Source organism: Leptodactylus fuscus, chromosome 4 (genome assembly GCF_031893055.1).
Source record: "Leptodactylus fuscus isolate aLepFus1 chromosome 4, aLepFus1.hap2, whole genome shotgun sequence".
NCBI classification, from domain to species: domain Eukaryota; kingdom Metazoa; phylum Chordata; class Amphibia; order Anura; family Leptodactylidae; genus Leptodactylus; species Leptodactylus fuscus.
The window spans coordinates 57,151,094-57,178,114 of record NC_134268.1 but is presented as its reverse complement, the minus strand read 5'-3'; the positions used below and the strand labels follow the sequence as shown (position 1 = coordinate 57,178,114).

The 27,021-nt window shown below is 41.8% G+C and overlaps 1 protein-coding gene across 2 annotated transcripts in view; it reads left to right on the top strand.

The window, feature by feature from the left end:
• LYN (LYN proto-oncogene, Src family tyrosine kinase) overlaps positions 1 to 27,021 on the top strand; it is a 54,570-nt gene that overhangs the window by 7,596 nt on the left and 19,953 nt on the right. Inside the window, exon 2 of one of the 2 annotated variants that reach the window (XM_075270547.1) lies at positions 18,705 to 18,778. In XM_075270547.1, coding sequence (XP_075126648.1) covers positions 18,710 to 18,778 — 69 coding nt within the window. In that variant the 5' untranslated portion in view covers positions 18,705 to 18,709. Of the gene's footprint in view, positions 1 to 18,704; positions 18,842 to 27,021 lie in introns of both variants that reach the window. The other variant, XM_075270546.1, reaches the window with a different exon arrangement.

The window sequence follows — 27,021 nt, the reverse complement described above, 5'->3', positions numbered from 1 at the left end:
CGTACTGCAGGTTTCCGTTTCCTGCCTAAAACAGATGCAGGAGACGGAAACCTGCAGGAGTCTCTCTCACCCATTCATTTGAATGGGTGAGAGAGATGTCTGGCCGTGAGCGGCGGTGAGCGTTTTGCGCTCTCCGCCACGAAACCGGCTTTTATAATCCGGACACAGAGTCGGACATGCAGTACTCTGTGTCCGGATAAAAAAATCCGGTTTCGCGGCGGAGAGCCTAAAACGCTCACCGCCGCTCACGGCCGGACCCGGTCTATGGTTTCCGTCTTCTGGCATGCAGAAGACGGAAACCATAGAACGGAAAGAAGAACGCAGGTGTGAACCCAGCGTTAGGCACATTGCGGAAACACAGATTTTGTTGTGTTTTTTTGAGCCAAAGTCAGGAGTGGATTGAGCAGAAGGTAGAAGCATAAGCGCTTCCTATATACCGTACTTCCCATTCTTTTTGTAGTCACTCATAGGTTTAGCTTAAACACCCCCCCCCCCCCCCCCCCAGAAAATCTGTAACAAAAGAAGCTGTGTTTTGCAATGTGGGACCTCAGCCTTAGGGCCATAGCCTACAACTTGAAATTGGAGTTGTGATTCCTAATAGAATCCAGTTTTTTTAACATGTTGTTATGGAACTCCATATTGTAGTGTTGTGATAGAGACCTAAAGTAAAGCTGCGCCATCATTGTCTTTCATTGTGGTTGCATATTCCAAATTGGAGTCAAAGCTCAAAAAGCTCCACAAATGGGAAACTCTTTTGTATTGAAAAAGTGCAAAGGACTTGAGAAAATTTAGCCTTGCATAAATTGAAATTCCGAAAGTCTTCTTTAATAACTTACCCGAAGGGCAAAAATGCAGCAGAACAGATTTGCACGTAACTTAATGGTGAGTTCCCCCGAAACTGGAGAAATGTACAGCAACATGATTTTGGCATAATTTATGGGAAACAACTAATGCGCATTTATGCAACAGATTAGTTATGGTTTTGATAATTTTTGCTTGCCACTTGACAAGGGTTATGACTTAGGCAGGGTTCACATCTGCAGATTCCGCCGAAAATTGGCAGAGAGAAAAGTCCTGCATGGTGGACTTTTCTCTCTCCCGGTTTCAATATGAAAGCGGTGGAAACCTGACAGACACCATTATAGTTTATGTGGTCCAAGAGTGTCCAAGGGTAACTGCTGTTTTAGTGGATGGGCTGTCTGTCGGAGAGTCCAGCTTTAGTGTGAACCTAGCCTTATTGGGAAAGGGGCATGTTCCTAGTAAGCCAGGCGATAAGTAGTGTAAAGATATGTCACATTTATTATATCTGGTCGGTTCTGGTATCACAAAACAACTGACCATCTGCTGAGATTTCTATAAATCCTGAGATATCACTACTTACGCTAGGTTCACACCTGCGTTCTTCTTTCCGTTCTGTGCTTTCCGTCTTCTGCATGCCAGAAGACAGAAAGCACAGACCGGGTCCGGCCGTGAGCGGCGGTGAGCGTTTTAGGCTCTCCACCGCGAAACCGGATTTTTTTATCCGGACACAGAGTACTGCATGTCCGACTCTGTGTCCGGATTATAAAACCCGGTTTCGCGTCGCAGAGCATAAAACGCTCACTGGCGCTCACGGCCGGACATCTCTCTCACCCATTCAAATGAATGGGTGAGAGAGACTCCTGCAGGTTTCCATCTCCTGCCTCTGTTTTAGGCAGGAAACGGAAACCTGCATAACGGAATTCACAACGCAGATGTGAACGAGCCCTTAAAAACTTTGATGTTCAGTATTGCATTCCGCTAGAAAGCAGTCAAAGCACTGAATGTAGGACACGTTCAACTGTCCTGATATGTGTCCCAGTACTGGAGATATCACTGTCTTTAATTTCGGTACTAATAACCCCCCCCTGTCAGAATGGCAGGCTTTACAGCTCAGTGTCCTCCCCCCCCCCCTCTTCCCGACAGTACTCTTCCATAGACTTGTACTTTCAGAAGGGCATTCCTTACCGCCCAGTGAAGATCTGAACTCTTCCGACAGTGGGGAGATCACAGTGGCGAAATTAACGGTACCGATATATCCAGCATTGGGACACGTATCGGGAAAGCTGACAGTGTACTGAATGCTGCATATAAAAATCATATTCCCCCAACTTTGTCTTTACCTAGTGCTATCTCTGGTTTTTATATCTATTACTGTAAAAGAAGAGAATCTCTGCTTTATTGTGATATCGGAAATATTTTTCTAGGTGGTACAAAACTTGAGATACAGCCATTTGAAGTGATCATCCCCTGTGGTAAATACTTCAGCTCCATGTACTACATTGAGTACCTGTGTACAGTCTCTCCCTGGCAAGGCTTAGTTAGAGAATTGATAATGGGAACAGCCTGTTACTATTAAAAGGAAGTTAGATTAGGATGGCTTAATGAAGTATATTACAAAAATGTTCACCTCCCTGTAGTTTGTGAAATGCTAGATTCTCCTCCATGTATTTTAGAAGATTGAGAATTAAAGAGGACCTTTCATGTCCTCCTGGACAGGTGGTTTTATATAATGCTAGGAAACAGTCCGTGCCCTCAATTCAGTGCACTGTTGGCTTTCCCATTATGTGCCCCTGGACTGGAGATATCGGCACTGTTACTAATCTCTACCCACCATCATAAGGGTGTTCCTGACAGTCTGGGCTGTGAGGAATGCCCCTCCTGACAGTACTTGTCCTTAGACTTGAACTGGGGGGGGGGGACACATTCCTCATAACTCCTCGTCATGGCTGGGCGTTAAGGAAGGCCTCCTCTGACAGTACAGAGTTATGGACGAGTACTGTGTGTGGGGTGCTCCTCACAGCCCGGCTAGACTATCAGTAACGCCCTTCTGACGGTGGGTAGAGATCGGTGCCAAAACTAACAGCACCGATATCTTCAGCCCAGGGGCACACAATGGGAAAGCTGACCGTGCGCTGAATTCAGTACACTGTTGTCTTTCTAGTGATTACATTAAACCGCATGTGCAGGAGGATGTGAAAAGTCCTCTTTAAATTGAATCAAACACGCTTTTTTGTCCATTTTTTCTAATGTGGTCAAGCTCAACAGACTAGCATGTAATATCCTCCAGACTGACCTCCCCCTCATGTTTACCAATGTACCTTAGTCCACGAAGAGGCCTTTCACATGGTGTGGTAAGTCATTTCCTGTTGCTCGTGCCAAGTTCTATACGTATAAATTGTGGCCGGGCTTTGGTAGTACACTGGTGGCGGCTGTTTTTGACTCAGGGCGGTATTTCCTTTAGACTTGCAGTCAGCCATCTCAGGACATCAGTAATCTCTGAAGACTTCGTTTAGGAGGATTTCCAAGAATTGCAATTTTATAATATGTCAGACATTTCCTAATTATAATTTTCTATGTGTTTTGTTTTTTTTTGTTTTACAAAATAATAGTTCAAGTTTCAAGTGCAGCTACAATGAAAAAAAAATTGCCTGGATTATAAGTGTCTTATCTCTGTTAATATAGATAAAGAAAACAATAGGGAAATTTATTTATTTGTTAAATAAAAACTGCTTGCAAAGTTATTTTAAATTTTCGATGATTTGGGGTAAAAAAAAAAATATAGACGTAGCATTAAAACCCTTATTGCCAAACACAAGAGGAAATTACGGCAGTTCCTGCTTTTAATATGGGGTTTACTAGGCTGAGCAGGTGCTATAGAATCAGCAGTGCCCAAAATCAGAAACCTTTGTGATTGCAGGTGTTTAACCCCTCAGATGCCAGGGTCAGATGGGATCAGGGGACAGGTTATTCAGTGTCACTTTCACTTTGCGGCTGTCATACCTCCCAACTTTCAAAGAACAGACAGAGGGACAAAATGTGCAGCAAGTTTATCTCCACCTACTTCTACATTGACTACGCTCATTGTCATCCATTTTCCATGTGCCCCCACACAGTATAATGCTCCTACAGTCACCCTAACTTTATATGTCCCCACATTATAATTTTCCCCTCCAACTGCCCCACAGTATGAAGTCCCTCTCCTCGCGCCCCAGTTTAAACTGGGAGCAAATGTGTGTGTGTGGGGGGGGGGGGGGGGGGGACATTAAACAGTTGGGGTAGTTGGAGGGGGACAATCCATTAATGGCAGTTAGAGGGGGACATTATATTACATTAACACTCAGTGACTTTTTTCATATTGTTCCAAAATTCATTTTTTTTTTTTCTGTCAACACGGCTATGTAATGGCTTATTCTTTGCGTGATGAGTTGTATTTTCATTAGCCACCATTTTTGGGTACATATAATGTTTTAATTAGCTTTTATTTATGTTTTTTGGACGTCCATGTGAAATAACGCACAATTCTATTAGTTTCTGCATTAAAAATGACATGGCAGCTTTATCCGGCGAGTCGTTACGGCGATACCAGATTTATATTGGCTTTCAATACGTTTCGCTGCTCTTACAAATAAAACTTCACTTTTTGAAAATTAATAATTTTCCTGGGGTCATCGTATTCTGACACCTACAACTTTTTTTTACTGGACTGCAGACGGAGATATGTCGGGGCTCTTTGTTTGCGGTGCAAGGTGTACTTTTTATTGGTACCAATGTATGTTGTGTATGACTTTCTGATCACTTTTTATTTAGCAAAATGACCAAAATTCATTAATTTGCAAATTGCAGTATATTTGGTTTTTACGGCGTTCACCATACAGGATAATTTATGCTATTTTTGGATGGTGGAGACTTAGAGGACCATATCAACTGACACACGGACCACTAATACCACGAATACCAACAGTGCTCGATGGACTCTATTGACTATATTGGGATGCGTTGGGTGTCCATTCTATTAAACTGAAAAGGATTAAAAAGTTTGACTTGCAGCAATATTTTGATGGCCATTGCAACTCTGAAGTGAAGCCAGACTTTGCCACATCAGGTGATGCTTGTTACACTGAATCAAATTGCAGTAAAATACCCGATGCTATGGCTGCGTGGCACAATCTCACCATGTGAATATACCCTATAAGAATTCACTTCTATTTCAGTCGACGTATGACCGTGTATTATCTGTGTTACCTGAGTGTAATCGTTTTCTCTTGTATTGTATTGCATACGAATGGCACATTTTAATATGCAAATACTCCTTTGTTGTAGAACAACACTGAAATAGTTTTATGTAAACCTGGATACAGATAGTCCTTGTCCTCTCATGGCCTGTAGTAAAAGCCACTAGTAATGAGGCTTAGCAGGGGTAAGAACAAGCAGAGTTTGCTAAATTTCAAACTTATAAGCAAGTCTAGTCCATTTCCCCATGGAATATTACAACAGATCTGTAAGTTATAATAAATTGAACACTTTACAGTCAAAGTCCATTCCTGTTACTGGATATTATTTCATATTATATTTCAATGCTCAGAGTCTGACATTAGACTTGTCAACTTCATCGGGTGAGCTGACGTTCTTACCAAGGAAGCAGGAGATGTTTCCCGATACCCCTACTGGCAACACCATAAAAAACATTTGTTAATATGGGTATGCTTTCCCTTTTAGGACCACTACAAAGGAAAATTATCATTGTAGTATCAGTAATGTTATTTCTCCTATGGCTAAAAACTATTTTCCCCTGACATAGACAAGGGGCTAGGTGTGATTGTGGTCTTTCCACCCCTAAGGGAGTTGAATGAGATCTTGGTGAAATTACATCCCTAGCTTACTATCTAAGACATTATGTCTATGGTCAGCCTTACTCCCACTTGGTTAATAATAACTTTCCTCTTAGACAATGAGTCTGATCTAATTGACAAATGTGTCATTAATATAATGGTCGCTCTACTTTATAGCACTGGAGCTGGTGTACGAAACTCAAATATCATGGCAATTGACTAGAGCGGTATACACGACTAACGCTTCATTCACAGATCCCCTGGTCTCATGATATATGGGCGCACTAGTGAACAGAGAGTTGGCGCCTCTCTGTCTATAAGTAAGTAGCTATGATGGGACCACCCCTAAATTTTCAATCAACTTTTGATTTTCTGGTAGGATTTCACAGAAAGGAATCAAAATCGGTTAATAAAGCATATAAAAAGAAAAGTATTCGTGTCACAAACGCTCAAAGAAAATCAAAAGTTGTTTGAAAGTTTCGTTAATGGGTATTAACTCTCGTAGATGTATCTGGAGGTGACTGTGTGGTCTCTTCTCCTTCCTTCTCTGCCTGGACGTGATGGCTGCCTTGCCAAGATGAGATGGTCCCAGGGGGATTAAATACTCAGTGGTCAGTTTATGTGGCTGAGCTATTGCTCCTCCATAGTGTTCCTATTGTTTCTACATTTGTCAGACATTTATTACCAGAATAGCTGTATTGTACAGTGTATAGTATTCCTTAGTTATGTACCGGTAACACTGATATGCCATTGTCTGATTAGTTTGGCTCCGATCTCGGTGTCCCTGCAGAGCAATGGCAGTGGTACTAGGAAAGCACTGAAGTTATACAAGTTCTGCTAGTTCAGTCCAACTTTTTAGGAAGCCCTTTTTTTTGGTCTGTATTCCCCCATCATCCCAAGTGTATACTAAAAAAAAATAAATAATAAAATGTATACATGTAACTTGGGCCATTGGTGTAGCATAAATCAAGATAGTTTTCAAGAAAGCCAAGTTATAAATAAGACTGATGCCCACTGACTTATTGAAAGAGCTTGTTCCCTTTTTGACTTCCATTTTGCAGTTTATATATAGAAAAAATGTATTCAGTAACTTGGTTAACACATTGCACTTATCTTCCCGATCAGTTTACAGTTCATGAACTACACTGGAAAGAAGGGCGTTCAGACTTGGCACCATATTTGTTGAGCCCTCACCGCTAGCCTACACCTTCTGACATGAGAGCATAGTGATGTTCTGGATCCTAAAATCGGACCAAATTGTCGAGCAAGAATTTTGTACAATCAAATCAACTGAACCAGGAGGTTGATTTTTAAAGCGTTAAAGAGAACCTTTCATTACTTCCAACATGTCCAGCTCTTTCCACCAATTAATCCGGTGATGCTCCACTGATTCTAGTACAGTTGGAATTTCTTGCCTGTTGTCAATGCAAATCGTAATCTGTCAATGTGTGTTAGAGGGGGGGGGGGGGTCTGGGTGGGATCACACGTGTAATAACTACATTCCAGATGCACTGCGCACTTCACCTACATACAGATTAATAGGTTTTATTGTACTCTTCACATAAAAATATGCTCACTATATCACTATCGGCAACTATGAACAATGAGATCATTGAGTGTATTCTGTTCTAGTTTGTGTCTATGGTGACTAGGCCACAACCCCCGTCATCATCATCTGACGAGAAAGATAACTCAGTTTAATCTCCTCAGAAAACCCCTTCAACTTACTTAAAGGGGTTGCCTGGTCCCTTGAAATTACCAAAGACTTTCTGGATCAGCCATCTTTGCATCGTGGTCTCCATCTAGGAGGTATTAATGACTGGCTGTAGAGGACTCCACTAACGTTATGGCAGCTGGTAGTGGTCTCATGTCAGTGTGGACACATGAGTGACCCAAGAAATGGTGGAGGATTAGTAAGGTTTGTTCCTCTAGTTTATTTTACACCATTCTAAGTTTAAGGAGCTGGACAACCTATTTACGTCTCTGCCCTTTCTATGTATTGGAGGTTAATAGCTATCTCTGTATACACATTCCTACCATGTCCGAGACTAAGAATGAGCAGAGATGTAAATGAAGAAATGACACGTTGTACTGGAACTTCTGTAACCAAAATATCAATACGTTAGTCTGCTCAGCTTCTCCAGCTCTCATTTCCAATGTAACAAGTTCACTTCAACTTTCATTGCTTTCTAGTAAGACTGGGCAAAATGTAAGTTTCTGGGCGATTTTCAATTTTATTCTTTTTTTCTTGTTTGCTTAAAATCAATAAGTAAAAGTTCATTGAGCTGGGCTCCGGAAGAGTTCAGTCCATGTGATGTAGGTCTCCTTGTCCTACTACCCAGCCAACACTTATAATCCCATGATCTTGAAATGCGGGCCCATTCAGATAGGTGGAAAGTGAAAGCAAAGGAAACCTTCACGTGCCACAGCACCTGAGAAGTTAAGTGCCATCAGAAATGTCTGTCGCCAGGTCTTTGCTGTGTGATACCTGACACCGATGGCTATGACTCCTGTCAGTTTAATACCAGAATTGTCCTAAACTGTCAGAGAATAGTCCGAGATCTAGAAAAGGGAAACTCATGCTTGTTGTTTAGTGAGTTTTGTAAAAATACACAGTGTTGAAAGGCAGTAAAAAAAAAAAAAAATCTTTTGCAATGTCCTTGAACTGTGTCACTTCCTAAGCATAATTTCCAATAACCAGTAAGTCTCCACCATGTTCCTTCTACATTTCATAATGCCGGTGTCCATCTTTCAGTGGCCTGCAGTTTTCAGCCACCTTCCCCTTTTTAGGCCGGGTTCTCACGGAGTATTCTGGCTCGTCATTTGGTACGAAGACGCCGCGGGAGGATTTGCGGGCCGTATACGCTCCCATTGTTTTCAATGGGAGCCGGTACCGTACACGCGGCGCTATTTTGCGGCCGCTGCAAAATTGCGGCTGCAAAATAGTGCCGTGCTTTATATTAAGAGTATAACATACAGGACGCCCGAGTCCACATGAATCTTTATGAGCAGTTATGGATGTTTGCTTCCATACTTGCTACTGTAGGATCAAAAATAGCTGTGTCAGAAGATATCTTCCTCAGCAGCTGGTCTGCATTTCCGTGGGTTTTCAAAGTGTGAGGTTCTTTTCCATTTTTTTTTTTTCAATTCAAACATGAAAGATTATACATAGTACACAGTGTGGGGTTTGTCCAGTTTTATTCTCCTGCAAAAACTAGATTATGCTAGGTGAAAGAGTTGTATGCTAGCCTTATCCTATAGGCCAGTAGGAATTGTTTTAATAGTAGGTACTGAATTATACAGTTTCTTAAAGAGGACCTTTCACCATCTGGGGCACGTGCGATTTAATACACCGCTTGAAAGCCGACAGTGCGCACTATCCGCTTTCCCATTCTGTCCCCCGCAGGGAGAGATATCAGTGCTGGTATCGTAGCTCTTCAGTGTCAGAAAGGCATTTCTGACAGTCAGTCAGGAACGCCCTTTCTCACAGTAGCGAGTAGTGTCTATAGCGCTGTACTGTGAGAGGGGGCGTTGCTTACTGCCCAGCGATGACGCTAAGTGGTGAGGAACGCACCCCCCCCCCTTCCCCAGTACAATCAGGAGTGGAGGGGGCATTCCTCCTCACTGGTCTCACAGTACAGCGCTATAGGCGCTACTGTGAGGAAGGGCGTTCCTGACTGACTGTCAGAAACACCCTTCTGACAGTGAAGAGCTACGGTACCGGCACTGATGGCTCTTCAATGGGGGCACAGAATGGGAAAGCCCCTGTCTGCTTTCTAGCGGTGTATTAAACCGCATGGTGAAAGGTCCTCTTTAATCCTGTATAAAGCTTAGGCCCCATGTGGATTCCCGCAGCAAAAAAGGGCCATGGGAAAAACCATGGCGGCAACGCATCGCAGTTCTTTTCACAGCGCTTTAGACAGAAAGTTCGCAGAGGTTCCCTGCACTACACTCATAGCTGACCGTGTGTCAACCCCACAGTTACTGTATAGACCTATTTCACTAGGCACTCCGTAACGTAAAATTGGATTGAAAAAGTTCAACCTGTCAAAGGGTGGAATATATATTGGGGTACATTTATGTGTGCAGGCAAAATGGGGAAGGATTAGAGTGACTTTGTGCCAAGCCATGTTCCTTGTCAATGTTTTGTTGGGAAGTCTTGGGACCAGACTACCAGGTGGACGTTACTTTGATGCATAACCACCCACCTAATAACTTTTTGCTGTACATCCCTTTATGGCAACAATGTTCCTTAATGGCAGTGACGATTGAGCCTGAACTCGGAACCACTAAGACTCCCAGCTGCTCTGGGAAGGTGATTTATTGCACTTGATAAAGGGCCTAAGGGCTCGTTCACATCTGCACCCGGCACTCCGTACTTCAGGTTTCCGTTTCCTGCATAAAACAGAGCAGGAGACGGAAACCTGCAGGAGTCTCTCTCACTCATTCATTTGAATGGGTGAGAAAGCTGTCCGGCCGTGAGCGGCGGTGAGTGTTTTATGCTCTCCGCCGCGAAACCGGGTTTTATAATCCGGACACAGTCGGACATGCAGTACTCTGTGTCCGGATTTAAAAAAACGGTTTTGCGGCGGAGAGCATAAAATGCTCACCGCCGCTCACGGCCGGACACGGTCTGTGGTTTCCGTCTTCTGGCATGCAGAAAACGGAAACCACAGAACGGACAGCTGAACGCAGGTGTGAACCTAGCGTAAGTGCCTGAAATGCGTCGTGCCTTAATAAACATATCGTTATCCAATTGGGTGAGCGCTTCTCCTTGCCAAACCTTCTGAAGATTTTGGTCCCAGTCTGTTGATGCCTCTACGTCCCAGTGACGTTTCTTCCAGCTGCTTCCCTATTGGTTTCTATCATCTTTTTAAATGTTGAGGTTGTTGTGTCCTACACAACCCCCTAAGGTGAGCGGCTTTCCATTTGCTTACCTTTACTCATACTTGTGCTGAATTTACTACACTAGGGTCGGCTTGGTGCCATATTTTTCTTCTTCTCTTGTTCCTTAATGGCAGTGGTCACTTTCAGCAGGATAATTTTTTTTTCTTGTAAATATGGGCCAAATATCAGGATGCATCAATACAATACACTTCCTAATATATATCCTGTTTACATTCGGCACCGTTTATCTGATTTATTTTCAGGTGAATTACCTCAGCTTTGATGATTCATTTACAACATCACTACCCCTCCCTGTGAGGTCTTAAAGGGGTTGTCAGGGATAAATCAAGAATTTGTAAATTAGTCCCCCATGGCCCCCTCCAACTTTATAATATATCTTTTTTTTTTTTTTTTTCAATAAAATAAAGCCAAGCAAAGGGTGCACAAGTGAATAGTATTTAGCACTGCTGTGGAAGTCTTTGCAGATAATTTATCGAAGTTGGATATCCCCTTTAAGGGTCCATTTACACAGAGGAAAATGGTGAGGAGTTTGGTGTGGAATCTCAGTGCTGAAAAAAAGCCTCCCATTGACTTCAATGGGTTCCTTTTTTTGCTAGCAGAAAAAGGAACCAATTGAAGTCAATGGGAGGCTTTTTTTTTTTTCAGCGCTGAAATTCCTCAGTGTGAATGCTGGACCCTCTAGGTGTAGATATTCACATTTAATATAACAAATGCTTTATACATACCTATCCGTTCAGTCGGGATCCAGCAGTAGGTCTCTGACGCTAGTGTTCATAGCCTTTGACCTGCACGAAAGCACATCAGCGCTCAAGCAGAATGCCAAGAAAGATTGTGGACCTGAAAGGAGACACCCCGCTGGTTCCCTGGCCAAATGGACAGGTAAGTATAAAGTATCTGACATTAAGAACTGGAACACACCTTTTAAGGAATCTCCACCCAGTGTCTTGGTATCGGGTACTACTGGACTCCATCAGAGGTCCCATGTAGTTCATGCCTCAATGGGTCAGAGTTATTTGGGGGTCTCCACAATATTCGGCAGATGATTTTAATGTTGCTGTTGGTATAGTATCTCCCCTAGCCTGTGAAGGTCTTTATGACTAAGGTGAGTGAAGGGAAAAGGAGAAGACCTGATGTAGGTCGGGATCAGCATGATGTAGGTCGGGATCAGCATGAAACAAGTACACTTCTTTAACCCACTGATCTCACACTTTAAAAAAAATAAATAAATCACAGCCAGTTTGCTAGTTTTGCAGAAACTGATTTATGTTTCTTAAGAATTCTGTCAACTATCTAGGAGCAGTTTCCTCCCAGCCGTGTGAGGAGCGTCATTGTTACCTGGCAACGTCAGGAGCACGCCATGAAGCAATGCCTATTGTAAATGTCACCTCATGCACCATTTAGAGATCACGCTGGTGATGTCCATGGAGTGTATGAATGTATTTTACATTGTTCTGTAGTCGTCAATGTCCATGAACCGTTTCTGGTTCATGGAATTTTTCTGACACCTAGTTCCTTAATCAGATATCCCCTCCTGTCTCGGGTGTCATATACCGTATTTGTCACAGAACTGGTTCCACTAGTTTTATTGGCTTCAAACAACATCAGATCAAGCGATTCTTGACATCACTGTGTAAACCTCTGTACACAGTAGGCTCTTGTAGCTAATGCCTTTTATTTGTACTCTGTATATATTGGTAGATCTTTCTAGTCTTGTGAAAGGATAGGAAAAATTATGTTGGGAAATTCTGAAACCTACTGAAGTAAGTGACCTGCAAATGCAGCTTAAAGGGGTATTCCCATCTCATACATGTATTGCCTGTCCACGGGATATCCCATAAATGTGTGATAGAGGCGATCAATGCGATTCTTCAAATGTACCGCATCACATTTATACTATTGAGATTTGATCAATATCCTCTATCTCTATTGTATGGGTGTGCTGATATTTTACATGCAAGATACATGCGAAACACTTGTGCTTCTAGGCTATGCGAATGTATTTGTAGTTCTCCTTAGAGGACCTGTCTCCACTCCTGACTTGTCATATTTGTTAGTACTTGTATCCTTCTTGAAACAACTCTGGGACATCTTTTCTTATACTTCTGCACTATGCCGTTCCTCTATACCTTATATGTATATTGACAACTGGGTGTAGCCATGCCCCTTGTTAGGGGTATGTTTCCTCATAGTCTGGTACTGACTGAGCAATGTTATACACATCTGGTCATCTCCCAGTTGTCAATTTATCCATTAAGATTTAGGAGGAATAATGGAGGAAAGACACAACAGAGTTATAACATTCATGAAATATATACAGTCCTATGAAAAAGTTTGGGCACCCCTATTAATCTTAATCATTTTTAGTTCTAAATATTTTGGTATTTGCAACAGCCATTTCAGTTTGATATATCTAATAACTGATGTACACAGTAATATTTCAGGATTGAAATGAGGTTTATTGTACTAACAGAAAATGCGCAATATGCATTAAACCAAAATTTGACTGGTGCAAAAGTATGGGCACTTCAACAGAAAAGTGACATTAATATTTAGTACATCCTCCTTTTGCAAAGATAACAGCCTCTAGTCGCTTCCTGTAGCTTTTAATCAGTTCCTGGATCCTGAATAAAGGTATTTTGGACAAACAATTCAAGTTCAGTTAAGTTAGATGGTCGCCGAGCATGGACAGCCCGCTTCAAATCATCCCACAGATGTTCAATGATATTCAGGTCTGGGGACTGGGATGGCCATTCCAGAACATTGTAATTGTTCCTCTGCATGAATGCCTGAGGATTTGGAGCGGTGTTTTGGATCATTGTCTTGCTGAAATATCCATCCCCGGCGTAACTTCAACTTCGTCACTGATTCTTGAACATTATTCTCAAGAATCTGCGGATACTGAGTGGAATCCATGCGACCCTCAACTTTAACAAGATTCCCGATGCCGGCATTGGCCACACAGCCCCAAAGCATGATGGAACCTCCAGCAAATTTTAAAGTGGGTAGCATGTGTTTTTCTTGGAATGCTGTTTCTTTTTGGACGCCATGCATAACGCCTTTTTTTTATAACCAAACAACTCAATTTTTGTTTCCAAAATGAAGCTGCCTTGTCCAAATGTGCTTTTTCATACCTCAGGCAACTCTATTTGTGGCGTATGTGCAGAAACGGCTTCTTTCTCATCACTCTCCCATACAGCTTCTATTTGTGCAAAGTGCGCTGTATAGTTGACCGATGCACAGTGACACCATCTGCAGCAAGATGATGCTGCAGCTCTTTGGAGGTGGTCTGTGGATTGTCCTTGACTGTTCTCACCATTCTTCTTCTCTGCCTTTCTGATATTTTTCTTGGCCTGCCACTTCTGGGCTTAACAAGAACTGTCCCTGTGGTCTTCCATTTCCTTACTATGTTCCTCACAGTGGAAACTGACAGGTTAAATCTCTGAGACAACGTTTTGTATCCTTCCCCTGAACAACTATGTTGAACAATCTTTGTTTTCAGATCATTTGAGAGCGGGCTGTCCATGTTCGGCGACCATCAAACTTAACTGAACTTGAATTGTTTTGTAGAAAGAAATGGTCCAAAATACCTTCATCCAGGATCCAGGAACTGATTAAAAGCTACAGGAAGCGACTAGAGGCTGTTATCTTTGCAAAAGGAGGATGTACTAAATATTAATGTCACTTTTCTGTTGAGGTGCCCATATTTTTGCACCGGTCAAATTTTGGTTTAATGCATATTGCGCATTTTCTGTTAGTACAATAAACCTCATTTCAATCCTGAAATATTACTGTGTCCATCAGTTATTAGATATATCAAACTGAAATGGCTGTTGCAAACACCAAAATATTTAGAACTAAAAATGATTAAGATTAATAGGGGTGCCCAAACTTTTTCATAGGACTGTAATTATAATATACACAGTCCAGTCACATTAATGCGACCACCAGTCAAAATCCAGAATAACCACCTTTGGTAGAGCGGATCGCTGCAAGACATGCAGGAAGAGAGGGGATGTTGTGGTGATGTTCACTGGGATGTTGAGCCATGCCAACTCCAGTGCCGTGGCCAGCTGCGCTAGGTTACCCGGTTGAGCATTCATGGCGCAAACAACCTGATCGTGTTGGTCCCACAGATTCTCAATTGAGTTCAATGATGAGTACACCCTGATGGCTGATGACTCGTGCCTTCTGCGATTGGTTATTTAACGTTGACGTCAAAAGTAGGCAGTGGTCACATTAATATGACTGGACTATGTATAAAAAGCCTATTAAAATAATCCTCAGCCCCGACCAACGACAATTACAGGCTAAAAACTAATATTGACCTAGACTGCTCTAAGAGTAGGATATGAACAAGCTGGAGAAACCCTGCTGTGTTAAAAGGGAACCTGTCAGTTCTATTTGTCCCACTAAGCCGCCCACAGGTGCTTACGGACCGGTTGTTTAGTGCCCAAAATAACCTAATCCTTACCCTGTTAAATTTATTGAAAAGATGAAAAAAACCCTTTTTACTTACCTAGCTTCTGTATTCCCAGCACCAAGATGGTTGTTCACTGAAGTCAGAGGAGTAAACCTGAGCTTCAGTGTATGTGTCATACCTGGGGGCATGTGCGGTGAGGCTGAAGAGTTTCATAGTCATCCTGTCTAGGGAAATATAAAGGTTTGTTTTTTCATAGCGGCTAGGAGTTGGCTTTTGGTAACCTTGGGGGGCCAGGCAGAAATGTTCAGTTTCTCCACAGCAGAGAGCTGCACAGACAAAGTGAAGGATTACATATACTGTACATTGTCGTAGGCCTTCTGTATAATACATGGAAAAGCTCTCCAAAGTTGGAGACTCTTCTGGCTAATAGATAAGAGTCCTGAAAAGAAACTTCCTCTATGAAAAGGGTTGCCTCATAAAGACAACCCATATTCATATGTACTATTAGGGTACATGGACGTCTGAAGATTCCCCTGCTCAGGACCTTCTTTATAAATCCATAAGTGGTTCCCATACTAGCAGACTCAAGCCATCCTTGTTATTACATCTGATAGGCCACCAAGTAACACTAGATTTTGCCTGCAGTGGCCACCATAGAGGAAATGTCTGACTTGCCACGCCATACTCCTTTAACTGTTCCAATGTCCTGTAAGAGGGTTTCTGAATCGGGGCTCCAAAATTATCTTGTCTGTCTAAAAGCTACATTGGGGTGTTATGATGTTTCACATTCAGTGATGGTATCAGTACAACTTAGGACTCTAATATGTTGTATTACACTTTCATCATATTACCAGACCCAGTGGCGTAACTAGGAATGGCGGGGCCCCGTGGCGAACTTTTGACATGACCCCCCTGACCAACGACCTCGACTGACCCCCTCCTACGCATTCCTGCGCACTCTATTATGTCCCTTAGTGGCCCCTGCACACAGTATTATGTCCCTCAGTGGCACCTCCGCACAGTATTATCCCCCATAGTGGCCACTACACACAGTATTATGCCCCATAGTGGCCCCTGCACACAGTAGTATGCCCCGTAATGAACACCCATAAACAATTATTATACTCTGGGGTCTTTTCAGACCCCAGAGTATAGTATAAAAATTGGAGACCCAGGGGGAGAAAAACATTTTTTGAAAAACCTCTGTTACTCACCTATCTCCTGTCTCCTATGCTGTCGGCCTCCGAAGTAGTCGATCTTCAATGACATTAGATGTCACATGACCCGGGACGCAGGCCCGGCTCATGTGACGTCGGACGACTAGGCCGAAGCCTGTACGGATCGTGGAAAGGTAAGTAACAGTGTTTTTATTTTTCTTACCTCTCCCGGGCCGCGATCATTATACTTGGGGATCTGAAAAGACCCCGAGTATAATGATAGCGGCGGTAGCGGCTGTCACCGGGCCCCTAATGTCCCAGGCCCTGCGGCAGCTGCCTCTGCTGCTATGGCAGTAGTTACGCCACTGACCAGACCCAATGCCCCACAGACACATTTGCTCCTACACCTCAGATACATCTCCCCCATGACTCCCCCATACACATGCAGGCACTCCTGACTGTGCATATGTTTCAATAGGAAGAGAAGAATAAGTCACTGGCAGACAGTGAAGAAATACAGATTGGGCTTTGGCAGAAGGATATCTACTTCTTTGTGATTCTTTTTGTTTCTGTGCTAATGTGGAAATGTCCTTTAAATCGAATTTGCTCATGTCGAGAACAAAACTTCCTGTTTCAGTGCTGTCAAGCTTACCAACTCAACAAAACAAAAAAAGGAATTGAAATTATTTTTTCTGAAACATTTGCATGTACTCAAAATGGTAAAAACAGAGGGTGTGAAGAGAATTAACCAAAGATGTTGATGTTGTTCGTGAGAGACATGAGATGAATCTTACAACTTGTTAAAACCTTGCTGTAAGTATTGTGTTCCTGCAGAAAGTGTCTTAGTGTATGTGTGTATTTCTGTATAGTTTGAGGGGTTCTATATGTGTATACGTTGACAGTCATGTCTATATTCGTTTGAGAATTCTGTACATATTTTTAGGGTTCTGTATAGATCACAGCCATGTATTTTGTGAATATCGTAAACCATTGCAGTAGTGGGCGCCTAGTGACTTCTGTAATACTACATTACACTGCTGGTATTTGTTGTAAGGGTATTTACTGTACCTGAAGAATGTGCAATATGCGGAACAAAATTACTTTTCACGCCTGAAAGGCGAGGTATTATATCTGCTATATAACAAGGGCTGGTTCACATTGATGGTAAAATGGCACACCACAGTTTAGCACAAAATAAAATAAGATCTTGTGTTAGGTGCTCAGTGTATTTTCTATATAGACCTGAATAGGGTTTGCAGGAATCTACGTGCATGCTATATTTGCTGTGATTCTATTTTTTGGGGTCTTTCTGTTACACTTTTCCTGCATCTTTACTAAGGTCTTTGTTTTAGAAATGAAAACAGTTCACGAATAAAATGGTTATTTTAGACTTGGTATACATACCACACCACCTTGTTATAATGCGTCAAATGTTCATTATGTGAAATCCAGATATTATCCATATAGACATGTATCATGAATTAAATGGTCACATACAGTAAGTGCAACAATGTGAACATCTCCTAAATAGCATAACCCATTATTCATCCAATAAAGGGAACTGTATCAAAAAATATATATTCTTCAGCATGTTGCTTCTCCTTTAATGGAGACGTGTATGTACAGCCAAATGTGTTGAGTACCATGGGGCTGGTTGCCCATCTAATAAATATGGGGTCATTCCGATTCTCGATTTACCATGCCTTATTATTTGTTCTTGGGGGGGAAAAAAGACATCTTCAGAGCTATTTCAAGTGTGTTTGGTGGGGGAAGGGAGGACATTGATGGCTGTCAGTAAACAAGGATTCTGCCAACAGCTATCTGATGTTGGTCCTGATTTTGATGTGAGAAGCCGCGTCAGAATAGGACCAAAATGTGCCTGCCGCGACTGTCGTGGCTTCCCGCTCCGGAGTAGGCCAAAATGAAGGGGTTTAGTTCGGAGGGTGCTGTCATGAGGTGGACGCCGGGGCTGACTCAGCCGCGGAATCTGCCTGAAGAAAGGGCAGCTCGCTTCTTTTTTCCGTGAGCCGGAACCTACCGCTCACGGAAAAAAGGAAGCTAGCGGTCTACCTAGACCTCTATTGTGAGGGGGCGGATTCTGAGGTGGATGCTGTGTCAGAATTTGCCCCGTGTGAACGAGTCCTAAGACTATGTTCACATCTGCAAGCTGGTCTCTGTAGACCCAATAGACTACAATGGGTCTGTCGGGTGTCTGCCATTTTTATACTGAAACTGTCGAATTGAAACCTCCTCTATGCAGGACTTTTCTCCGATTTCCAGCAGTCTTTGCGGTGGACACCCCAGCACAGATGTGAACCTAACGTACGATAAGATCCATAAATGTAGCTTTTTTTTTTTTTTTCTTTACAGTGTCTTCATATCTATAAAGTCACAGGCAATCCTTTTAATATGACAGCAGTATGTTAGGGGCTCAGCAGTTTCTCCTGGACCCCCAGGATCCCCCCTTATGTCATCCATACACCCTAATAGGACATATGCGTAGGAGTAATTTGTACTTCACCAGTCTGCTAATGTTTTTCCTTCTATGTATCTGACATGATTTTCATTGATTTGTTTTTATTATTGCAGAAAATATGGGATGTATCAAATCAAAAAGGAAAGGCCCAGCATCTCCGATAGGAGGCGATGGAAAGAGCTATCCAGTACGTAAACCTGAACGAACTATTTATGTACCAGATCCAACGTCTCATAAACAGAAAAGGCCAGTAAGTAGATAGACAAGGACAGCATGCGTTCATACTGTTACCAATCTCTTCCTATGTGCAGGAATATTGGGCAACCTTTGGCTGTCTAGCTGCTGGTGCTTTGGCCTTCAGGGGTTATCTATACATAACTGCGTAATCCATGAAACTCTCTACATAAATCTCAGCTTTGCCTGTGATACGTTGTGCATGGATCATTGCTCTCATATGACAATTTAACTGCCTGTAACAATTGTGCCGTTGTTAAAATTCAACCCTGTTTACCCCTGTTCCTTTCATCTGTGCACTATACTGTGTGTGCAAACCACGGCTCCGTGTGCACAATCTGCAGCCCTGAGAACATGCATGGCTTCGTCTAGCATACTTTACTTTCAGCAGAGCGTGCACACTCACATATACAGTCATTGTAGTAAAATCATCAGGAGATCAAGCGACTTCTTGGTAGGTATATGAGATGTCCTAGATCAGGTGTAGGCAACATTCGGCACTCCAGCTGATGTAAAACTACAACGCCCAGCATGCATACTTGCTCTGCTGCTCTTGAAACACCCATGGAAGTGATTGGAGCATGCTGGGAGTTGTAGTTTCACAGCATCTGGAGTGCCAAAGGAGGCTGCCCCTATCCTAGATGATCAATCATACACAAGTCCAGCTTAAGAACAGAGGTCCTATGTCGCCCATTTACAGCATTGCAGTGGTCTCGGCTTTTTTAGTCGCTCATTTTACAGTGAATGTAAACAGCGGATCACACTAATGGTACTATCTTTTTAATTTAAAGTGACACTTAAAGGGGTTGGCCACTTTCAGACCAATATTGACAAACAAATGTACAATAAAAACATATACAATTTTCCAATATACTTTCTGTATCAATTCCTCACGGTTTTCTAGATCTCAGCTTGCTGTCATTCATTCTGTTACTTCTAGAGGATAAAACTGACCATGGTCATGTGATTTACGGTCCATGGTCATGTGATGAGGACACAGGTGCCGCTCGTTATAGTCACAGCATAGTAATCAGACATCTGCCTGGTAATCAGCTGTGCACCTGTGTGCTCATCACATGACCATGGACCGTAAATCACATGACCATGGTCAGAGTTTTATCCTCTAGATGTAACAGAATGAATGACAGCGAGCAGAGATCTAGAAAACTGTGAGGAAGTGATACAGAAAGTATACTGGAAAATTGTATATCTTTTTACTGTATATTTGTTTGTCAATGTTGGTCTGAAAGTGGCCAACCCCTTTAAGTTGTGACTATTTCTCCAGTAAAGAGAGACAATTGACTTTTACAAAATGGAACACTATAAGGAATACAACTAGATAGCTTTTTAGCTGTAGTTTCCTCTTTTTGTGAAATGTTATTTAATAAATGGAAATTACGTAGAAACAGATCTGTAGGATAAAGAAGAAATAGTCACCCGCAAGGCTGTATAGCTGCCAAAAGAGCAGTGGTGCATCAGTCCCAGATGTGATCTACTAGAGTCAATGGACCAAATCATCCTTGGGCTTTGTTTCCAACACTAAACTTTGAAAGTGGTTGTATGATACTATGGAGCAGTGAGGCAGCTTCTAGTGCTGGATATGATGTTTGGGTTGCTACAGAATGTTCTAGAGCCAATGAAGGAACTGGAACTGAAGCTCAAAAGAGCATAGATGTTACTAGAAGAAACACTTCTGATTGTTTGCTATTTGTTGCAAGGCTAGGATTTTTGGGTTTTTATGTTATGCATTTTTGATACATTAAGAATAAAGGGTGTTAGCTGGCTCCAAGATATGACTGAAGGTTGGGGATCTCTGCCAGACTTTGTATTACTGAGTATTGACTGCTGGAATGCTCAAAATTACAGATGAGCGAACACTATTCGAAACAGACGTTTCGAATAGCACGCTCCAATGCAAATGAATGGACGCAGCCGGCAGGAAGGGGGTTAAGCGGCCGGCCGCCGGCAGAGTCTGCGTGCCAGCCGCTTCCATTCATTTCTATGGGAGCGTGCTATTTGAAACGGCTGTTTCGAATAGTGTTCGCTCATCTCTACTCAAAATGTAAAGGGGTTGTCCAGTTCTACTATTTTCCAATATACTTTCTGTATCAATTCCACACAGTTTTCTATAGCTTTGCTTTCTGTCATTCATTATTTACTTTCAGTGGATAAAAATCAGTCCGTGGTCACGTGATATACAGTCCATGGTCATGTGATGTACAGTCCTTGGTCATGTGATGTACAGTCCTTGGTCATGTGATGGACACACAGGCATACAGCTTGTTACTAGGCAGATGTCTGAATACTGTGCTGCAACTGTAACGAGCTGTACACCTGTGGGTCATCAAATGACCATGGACTGTATATCACATGACTATAAACTGTATAATAAATGACAGGGACTGATTTTTATTTTTTTTTTTAACCAGTGGATGACTGCAAGCAGAGATCTAGAAAACCGTCAAGAACTGATATGTAAAGAATATTGCAAAATTCTATAACTTTACATTATACAAAGAATAACATTTCTTTGCTGAATCTGGACAACCTCTTTTACGTTTCAACTTTCCCACTATGGAAGCATTCAGTAAATAAAAACGCTGTATTCACATTTGTAGAAACATGTGAACATGTTTTACTTACAAGGCACACATTTGTATGGTTTGTTAGAGCTCTGTGTTGTGCCTTCAGTTACTCCTACTATAAATTTTAAGAATAAATTGACAACTGGGTGTTACCATTCCCCTTGTCTAAGAGGTATGTCACAATACAGGCTGTATTGTTGTAATGAACGAGTGGTGTTACAATGCAACCAGTAACATTCAATAGCCATTTTATTAAAATTCACGGAGGAATAGCAGATGCACCGCACAGCACAAAGCTATAAGAAAAGATGCTCTAGAACTCTTATATTATGGGGAATACAATTATTTACTAAAACGTTCATGTCTGAAGAGATGACAGACCTGTTTAGGCTTCTGTTGTGTAGACTACAGTGAGATAAGGAAGGGGCACAGTCAGTAAGAAATCCTTATTCTAATGAAACTTAGCTATTAATACGTTTTGTGGGGAAGTACATATTTTTCTCTAGAGAGCAATGCAGAGAATATAGTTGTGCAATATAGTTTTGTATTGTATAGTCCTTTCCTGAGTACAGTTGTGGGAGGTTGTGTCAAGAAGTGCAAAATGTGAGATGTTCAGTCCTTCATTCTTTCCATGGATTGTTGGCTCATCTAAAGACGAAGCATAGTTGGCTGCCATTGATGACCTGCCCATGTTCTGTCCTCCCCCAGTGTTAGGCCTGATTCACATCTGCGTTCAGGTTTCCATTCGGGGACTCCGCTTGGGGACTCCCCAAATGGAAACCTATATGCATGAAAAAGCGGTTATCTAAGGAGACCCGCGGACCCCATAGACTATAATGGTGTCCTTATGGTTTCCGCACAAAACATGCGGAGAGAAAAGTGCTGCTTGCAGGACTCTTCTCTCCACATGACTCATGCGGAAACAACACAGACCGGATTACAGTGGATCTGTGGGTTTCCTTGGGTAACTGCTTTTTTAATATTTTATGGGGTCCCCAAGTGGACTCTCCGAGCGGAAATACGAATGCCGATGTGAATTGGGGCGTCTTCCTTCTACATTACATGTGGATATATGTATGAACTACAAGAATTCTATACATATGGGCTTGATTTTACATCCAAATAGCATGGCCACTATGTGACTTGTAAGCAGATAGGCTCCTATCTATTAACCCAGTGGCAAACAAGGATTCATTGGGATTGTTGCAAAACATAACATCAGTAATCCTTTCTGCCCAACATGTTTTCTACAGTGCTTATGTCTTACTGTTGGCACAAGAAGAAACAGCTACTTATTTGGGTTTTTTGCCTATACGTTCATGTAAGAGAAAGAAAGAGAAGTTACAGAGCTAAAAGGAAATAAGTGAGTCCTACTGTGGCTGGCACCATACATGCGCACAGCTGTGCCAGCTACATTTCATCCTCTGCTCTGGCCGGCTGATTCTTGTTGCTGGCACATTTCTGGGGTCAGTTGTATAGCAGTACCTGCTGTGTTCACAGCTATATGAGTGGTATTCTGTTATGGCACTGGTGCATTGAAGGAGATTTATCACAATTGGTGTTTTGCACACTGGTCTTGAGGAGGTGCAGGTTATTCTGCTACACTGAAATCTATTTCGGTTCTTAGCTAGTGTACATTTCAGACTTCACTTATGCCAGAAAACTGATGTTAATGTCTCTCTTGCTTGTTTCAGTATACCTTTGATTTTTATTAATTTGTAATTTGCATTTTGTATATTTAGGAGTCCAGTGGGCGGTCCTACTTGGTGATTGACACTTTCCATTTACAGAGATAGCATTCAATCCCCGAGTAGGGCCGCCCACTGGACTTCTAAGCTGGGATTTTTAGAAATAAAATACAAGTTCTACTGAAACTTTTCCCACAAGACTATACATCAGTCTGCTCAGCTCATCTTGCTCTCAGGAAGAACTGCTTAAGCAACATGACAAGTTCCTTTTAAGAAGGTTTTGTCTGACGCTGCTGTTTAGTGATAAGTCAGTCTTCCATTTATTTGAGTTTGATACATTAAAACATAATTCCATTGCAAAAAGTCCTTTCTCTCATGTGAACTAAGGCATATTGCAAAGTGTTTTTTTTTTTTTATCCTCCACAGCTGTTAGGGACTTCCCATGTCAATGACCACACACTCTGTACATGTATTCTGAAAATTAGCTGAAATGGGCTTTAGGGTGCTATCTTCTCCTGCTGGGGCTTCACTCTCTGCTCTAGATATCTCCCCTATCTGCTGCTCAGCTACACCCCCCACTGCTTGAATGACATTTGCCACTTTGTTACACTTTGTCTGCACATAGGGATGATTATCTAGGGCCCAGAGTAAAACTCTTAAAGGAGTAAACGCCCCTAAATACCTTTTTAGCTAAAGTTGCATACAAATAAAACACTTTTTTTTTTTTTTTAATGAAAATGGAGCTGCAGTGCAGAATAACAAAGGTATCTTTGGAAAGTGTACAAGGTACTGTTACTGAAAAAAAGTTAGAATGTAGGCAGCACAGTGGCTCAGTGGTTAGCACTGCAGCGCTGCAGTCCTGGGTTTGAATCCTGCCAAGGACAACATCTGCAACGAGTTTGTCTGTTTTCCCCGTGTTTGCGTGGGTTTCCTCCCACACTTCAAAGACATACTGATAAGGAAAAAACCAAAATGTTAGAATGTGTCTGGCAGCTAGTTGTCTGCCTCAAGTGGGTGACTTGACTCTGTTCATGAGGAGCCCAAGCAATGTAAAGTGTCTGTTGAACAGGCGTCTTATGTGCATGGCCAACCCTGTCCGTAGTCATTGTGAAGTATGAGTTATCAGACCAAAGTAGGGAAGTATCTGCATTTATTCAACCCAAAAAATCTAGGCTTCACTATTAAAAAAATGATGCCATGGCAATTATATTTTTAGCACAAAGCTTTCATTTCCCAGCACAAAAGAGGAACAACTTCTAGTTTTACAGAGGAAGTACGTACATGTTTTTTTTTTCTTTGCTTTGCAATATTTATCTATGCTCTTCATTTCGCCATGAGCTTTATTGGTGGGTCCCAAAAATGTTTCCAGCGAAGCCCATTACTTCTCCAACCACTTAATACTAAAATTTCATAGAATATTTCCTTTTCTTTCCCATTTTGAACCTAATGTTGTATGGTAACATGTCAGAAAATCTAACTAAACTCCCAAACAACTTTTTTTTGGCAGTATTTGTGTCAATAGTATGTTTTGTGCTCTACATTAACAAATTTTGGCATTCTCATCTTTCACGCTAAGGTTGCGGTTCTATCTGTATTATTTCCAGAAGAAACACTGGATGAAAAGTCTGAATTTTTGTGTGTTTGGATGTCTGTTTCTCAATCACGCAAAACCCGCTCAACCGATTTGGCTGAAAGTTTTCACAAACATAGTTAATACACCCGATTGCATAATAGGCTACTTTTCGTCACAATAGCACACATACGTTTGTGCCAGGACCCCCACAAAACCCAAACTCACACCACCATCTCTGCAATCTCACACACTTTGGACCATAGCAAGCCCCAAAATTCCTATTGCCCTCTACAGCTTAGCCCCTAACCCCACACAATCACATATACATATACTTTACCACTTTGCCCCTCACCTTAACGATACTCCAGGAGGTTCTCTTTAACGCTCCGGAGCAGCCATGTTTGCCGACCCCCACCGCTCTGACAAGCCGCGACACCGCCCACCCATGTCAATAACCCTAGGCGGTCTAATAAATGCAAAAACAAAAAAAAAAAAAAAAAAGGAAAAAAAAATAAAATAAAAAATAAAAAGTATTACAAATTCAAATCACCCACCCTCCCTTTCCCTAGAACACATATAAAAGTAGTTAAATAGTGTGAATCACATACATGTTAGGTATCCCTGTGTCCGAAATCACCCGCTCTACAAACCTATACAAATATTTTACCTGGACGCTTAACGCCGTAGCGGCAAACATACTGAAAAGTCCAAAACCGCTGTTTTTTTCACTATTTTCATTATCATACAAATATCAATCAAAAGTGATCAAACCAATAGCATTTCCCAAAAATGCAACAACTACAAACTACACCCCGCCCCGCAAAAAAACACATCCCCCGACACAGACAAATAAAAAAGTGACTGCTGTCAGAATATGGCAACTTTTAAAAACGAAAAAAATGTCAACACACTACTGGCAGAAAATAACAAATCATACAATGTCGTATATCGAGGTATATTAACTTCAAATACCCTCTGTCCCAAAGACACTATGTATAGTTTCTCAGAACACCGTATAGCAGCTCAAATACAAATTAACTTCAACACAAAAGTCTCACGTATTCTCTGAATTACAGCAAAAATAAGATACACAGTTACATTTCATATCCCATCCCTTATACACACTACGAAAACCTTACCCACGCCTGTATATACCCACTTCTACAATCACCGCAGACGAAGTCGCAGGTACCATCTAGTATTATATACAGTGCAACCTTAGTGTCATATGAAAGATGAGAATCTCCTCTTTCACATAACACCTGAAGCAAGTATCTATATTATATATTATGTTTGAAGTGACCCTCCCCCACAAGCCACCATAAGAAGCAAGCACAGAGAATAAATGGAGGATTTCATAGAAATGAGCCAAAAATTGTCAATATTACAAAATGTATTAAAGACATAAATTTTGCTAGAAAATCAAAAGGCGTTCAAATGCATAGCTACACTTCAGGGCCCCTTGTACACTACCGTATGCTGGCCGTCAACTGTGATTAAATGGCATGGCTGGTACCGGTACATTTTTATATGACAGTATTCACATAGCTTTAGGAACACCAGACTGGCATTACAGACTGTTTAGTTGGTTTTCAACTAGATATATTTCCGCTAGTATTTATTACCTGGGTTTCTTTATTTCATGGACTTGGGAAGGAAGACTAATGACATTTCTGTAAGCTGGTCCTACACTATATGGGCAAGAGTATTGGGACACATCTGGCATAACCACTGAATTCAGTCCCATTGCCACCGGTGTATAAAATCCATCACCAAGCCATGTAGTCTGCAGTTACAGATATTTGTAAGAAATGGCTTCCTATAAAGACTTCCCCGAATTCCATGGGGTACTGTAACAGGATGCCCTCTTTGTAACAAGCCAGTTCATGAAATTTCTTCCTAGTAGATATCCCATCATCAGCTTTGAGTGATATTATTGAAAAGTTGATGCATGAAGGAACCACAGACCGTGTAATGTTACAGAATTGGATTGCTGACTGCCAAGAGTCACCAACACTCATCTAAATCTCTAGCACCATTTGCATCAGCTCAAGAATTGGGCTTCATGAATTTAATAGCATGGGATTCCGTGGCCAAGTAACTTCATACAAACCGTACATCACCAAGTGTTGGCTGGAGCAATGTAAATTACACAGCAACTGGACACTAGAGAAGTGGAAACGTGTTCTGTAGCATTATGAATTACACTTCGTTGGCTGGCAGTCTGGTGGACGAGTCTGGGTTTGGTGAAGGAGAGTGTTACCTGCCTGACTGCATTCTGCAGAGAAATCTTAATGCTTCAGTACCAAGACATTTTGGACAATTGTATACTTCCACATTTATTGGAACA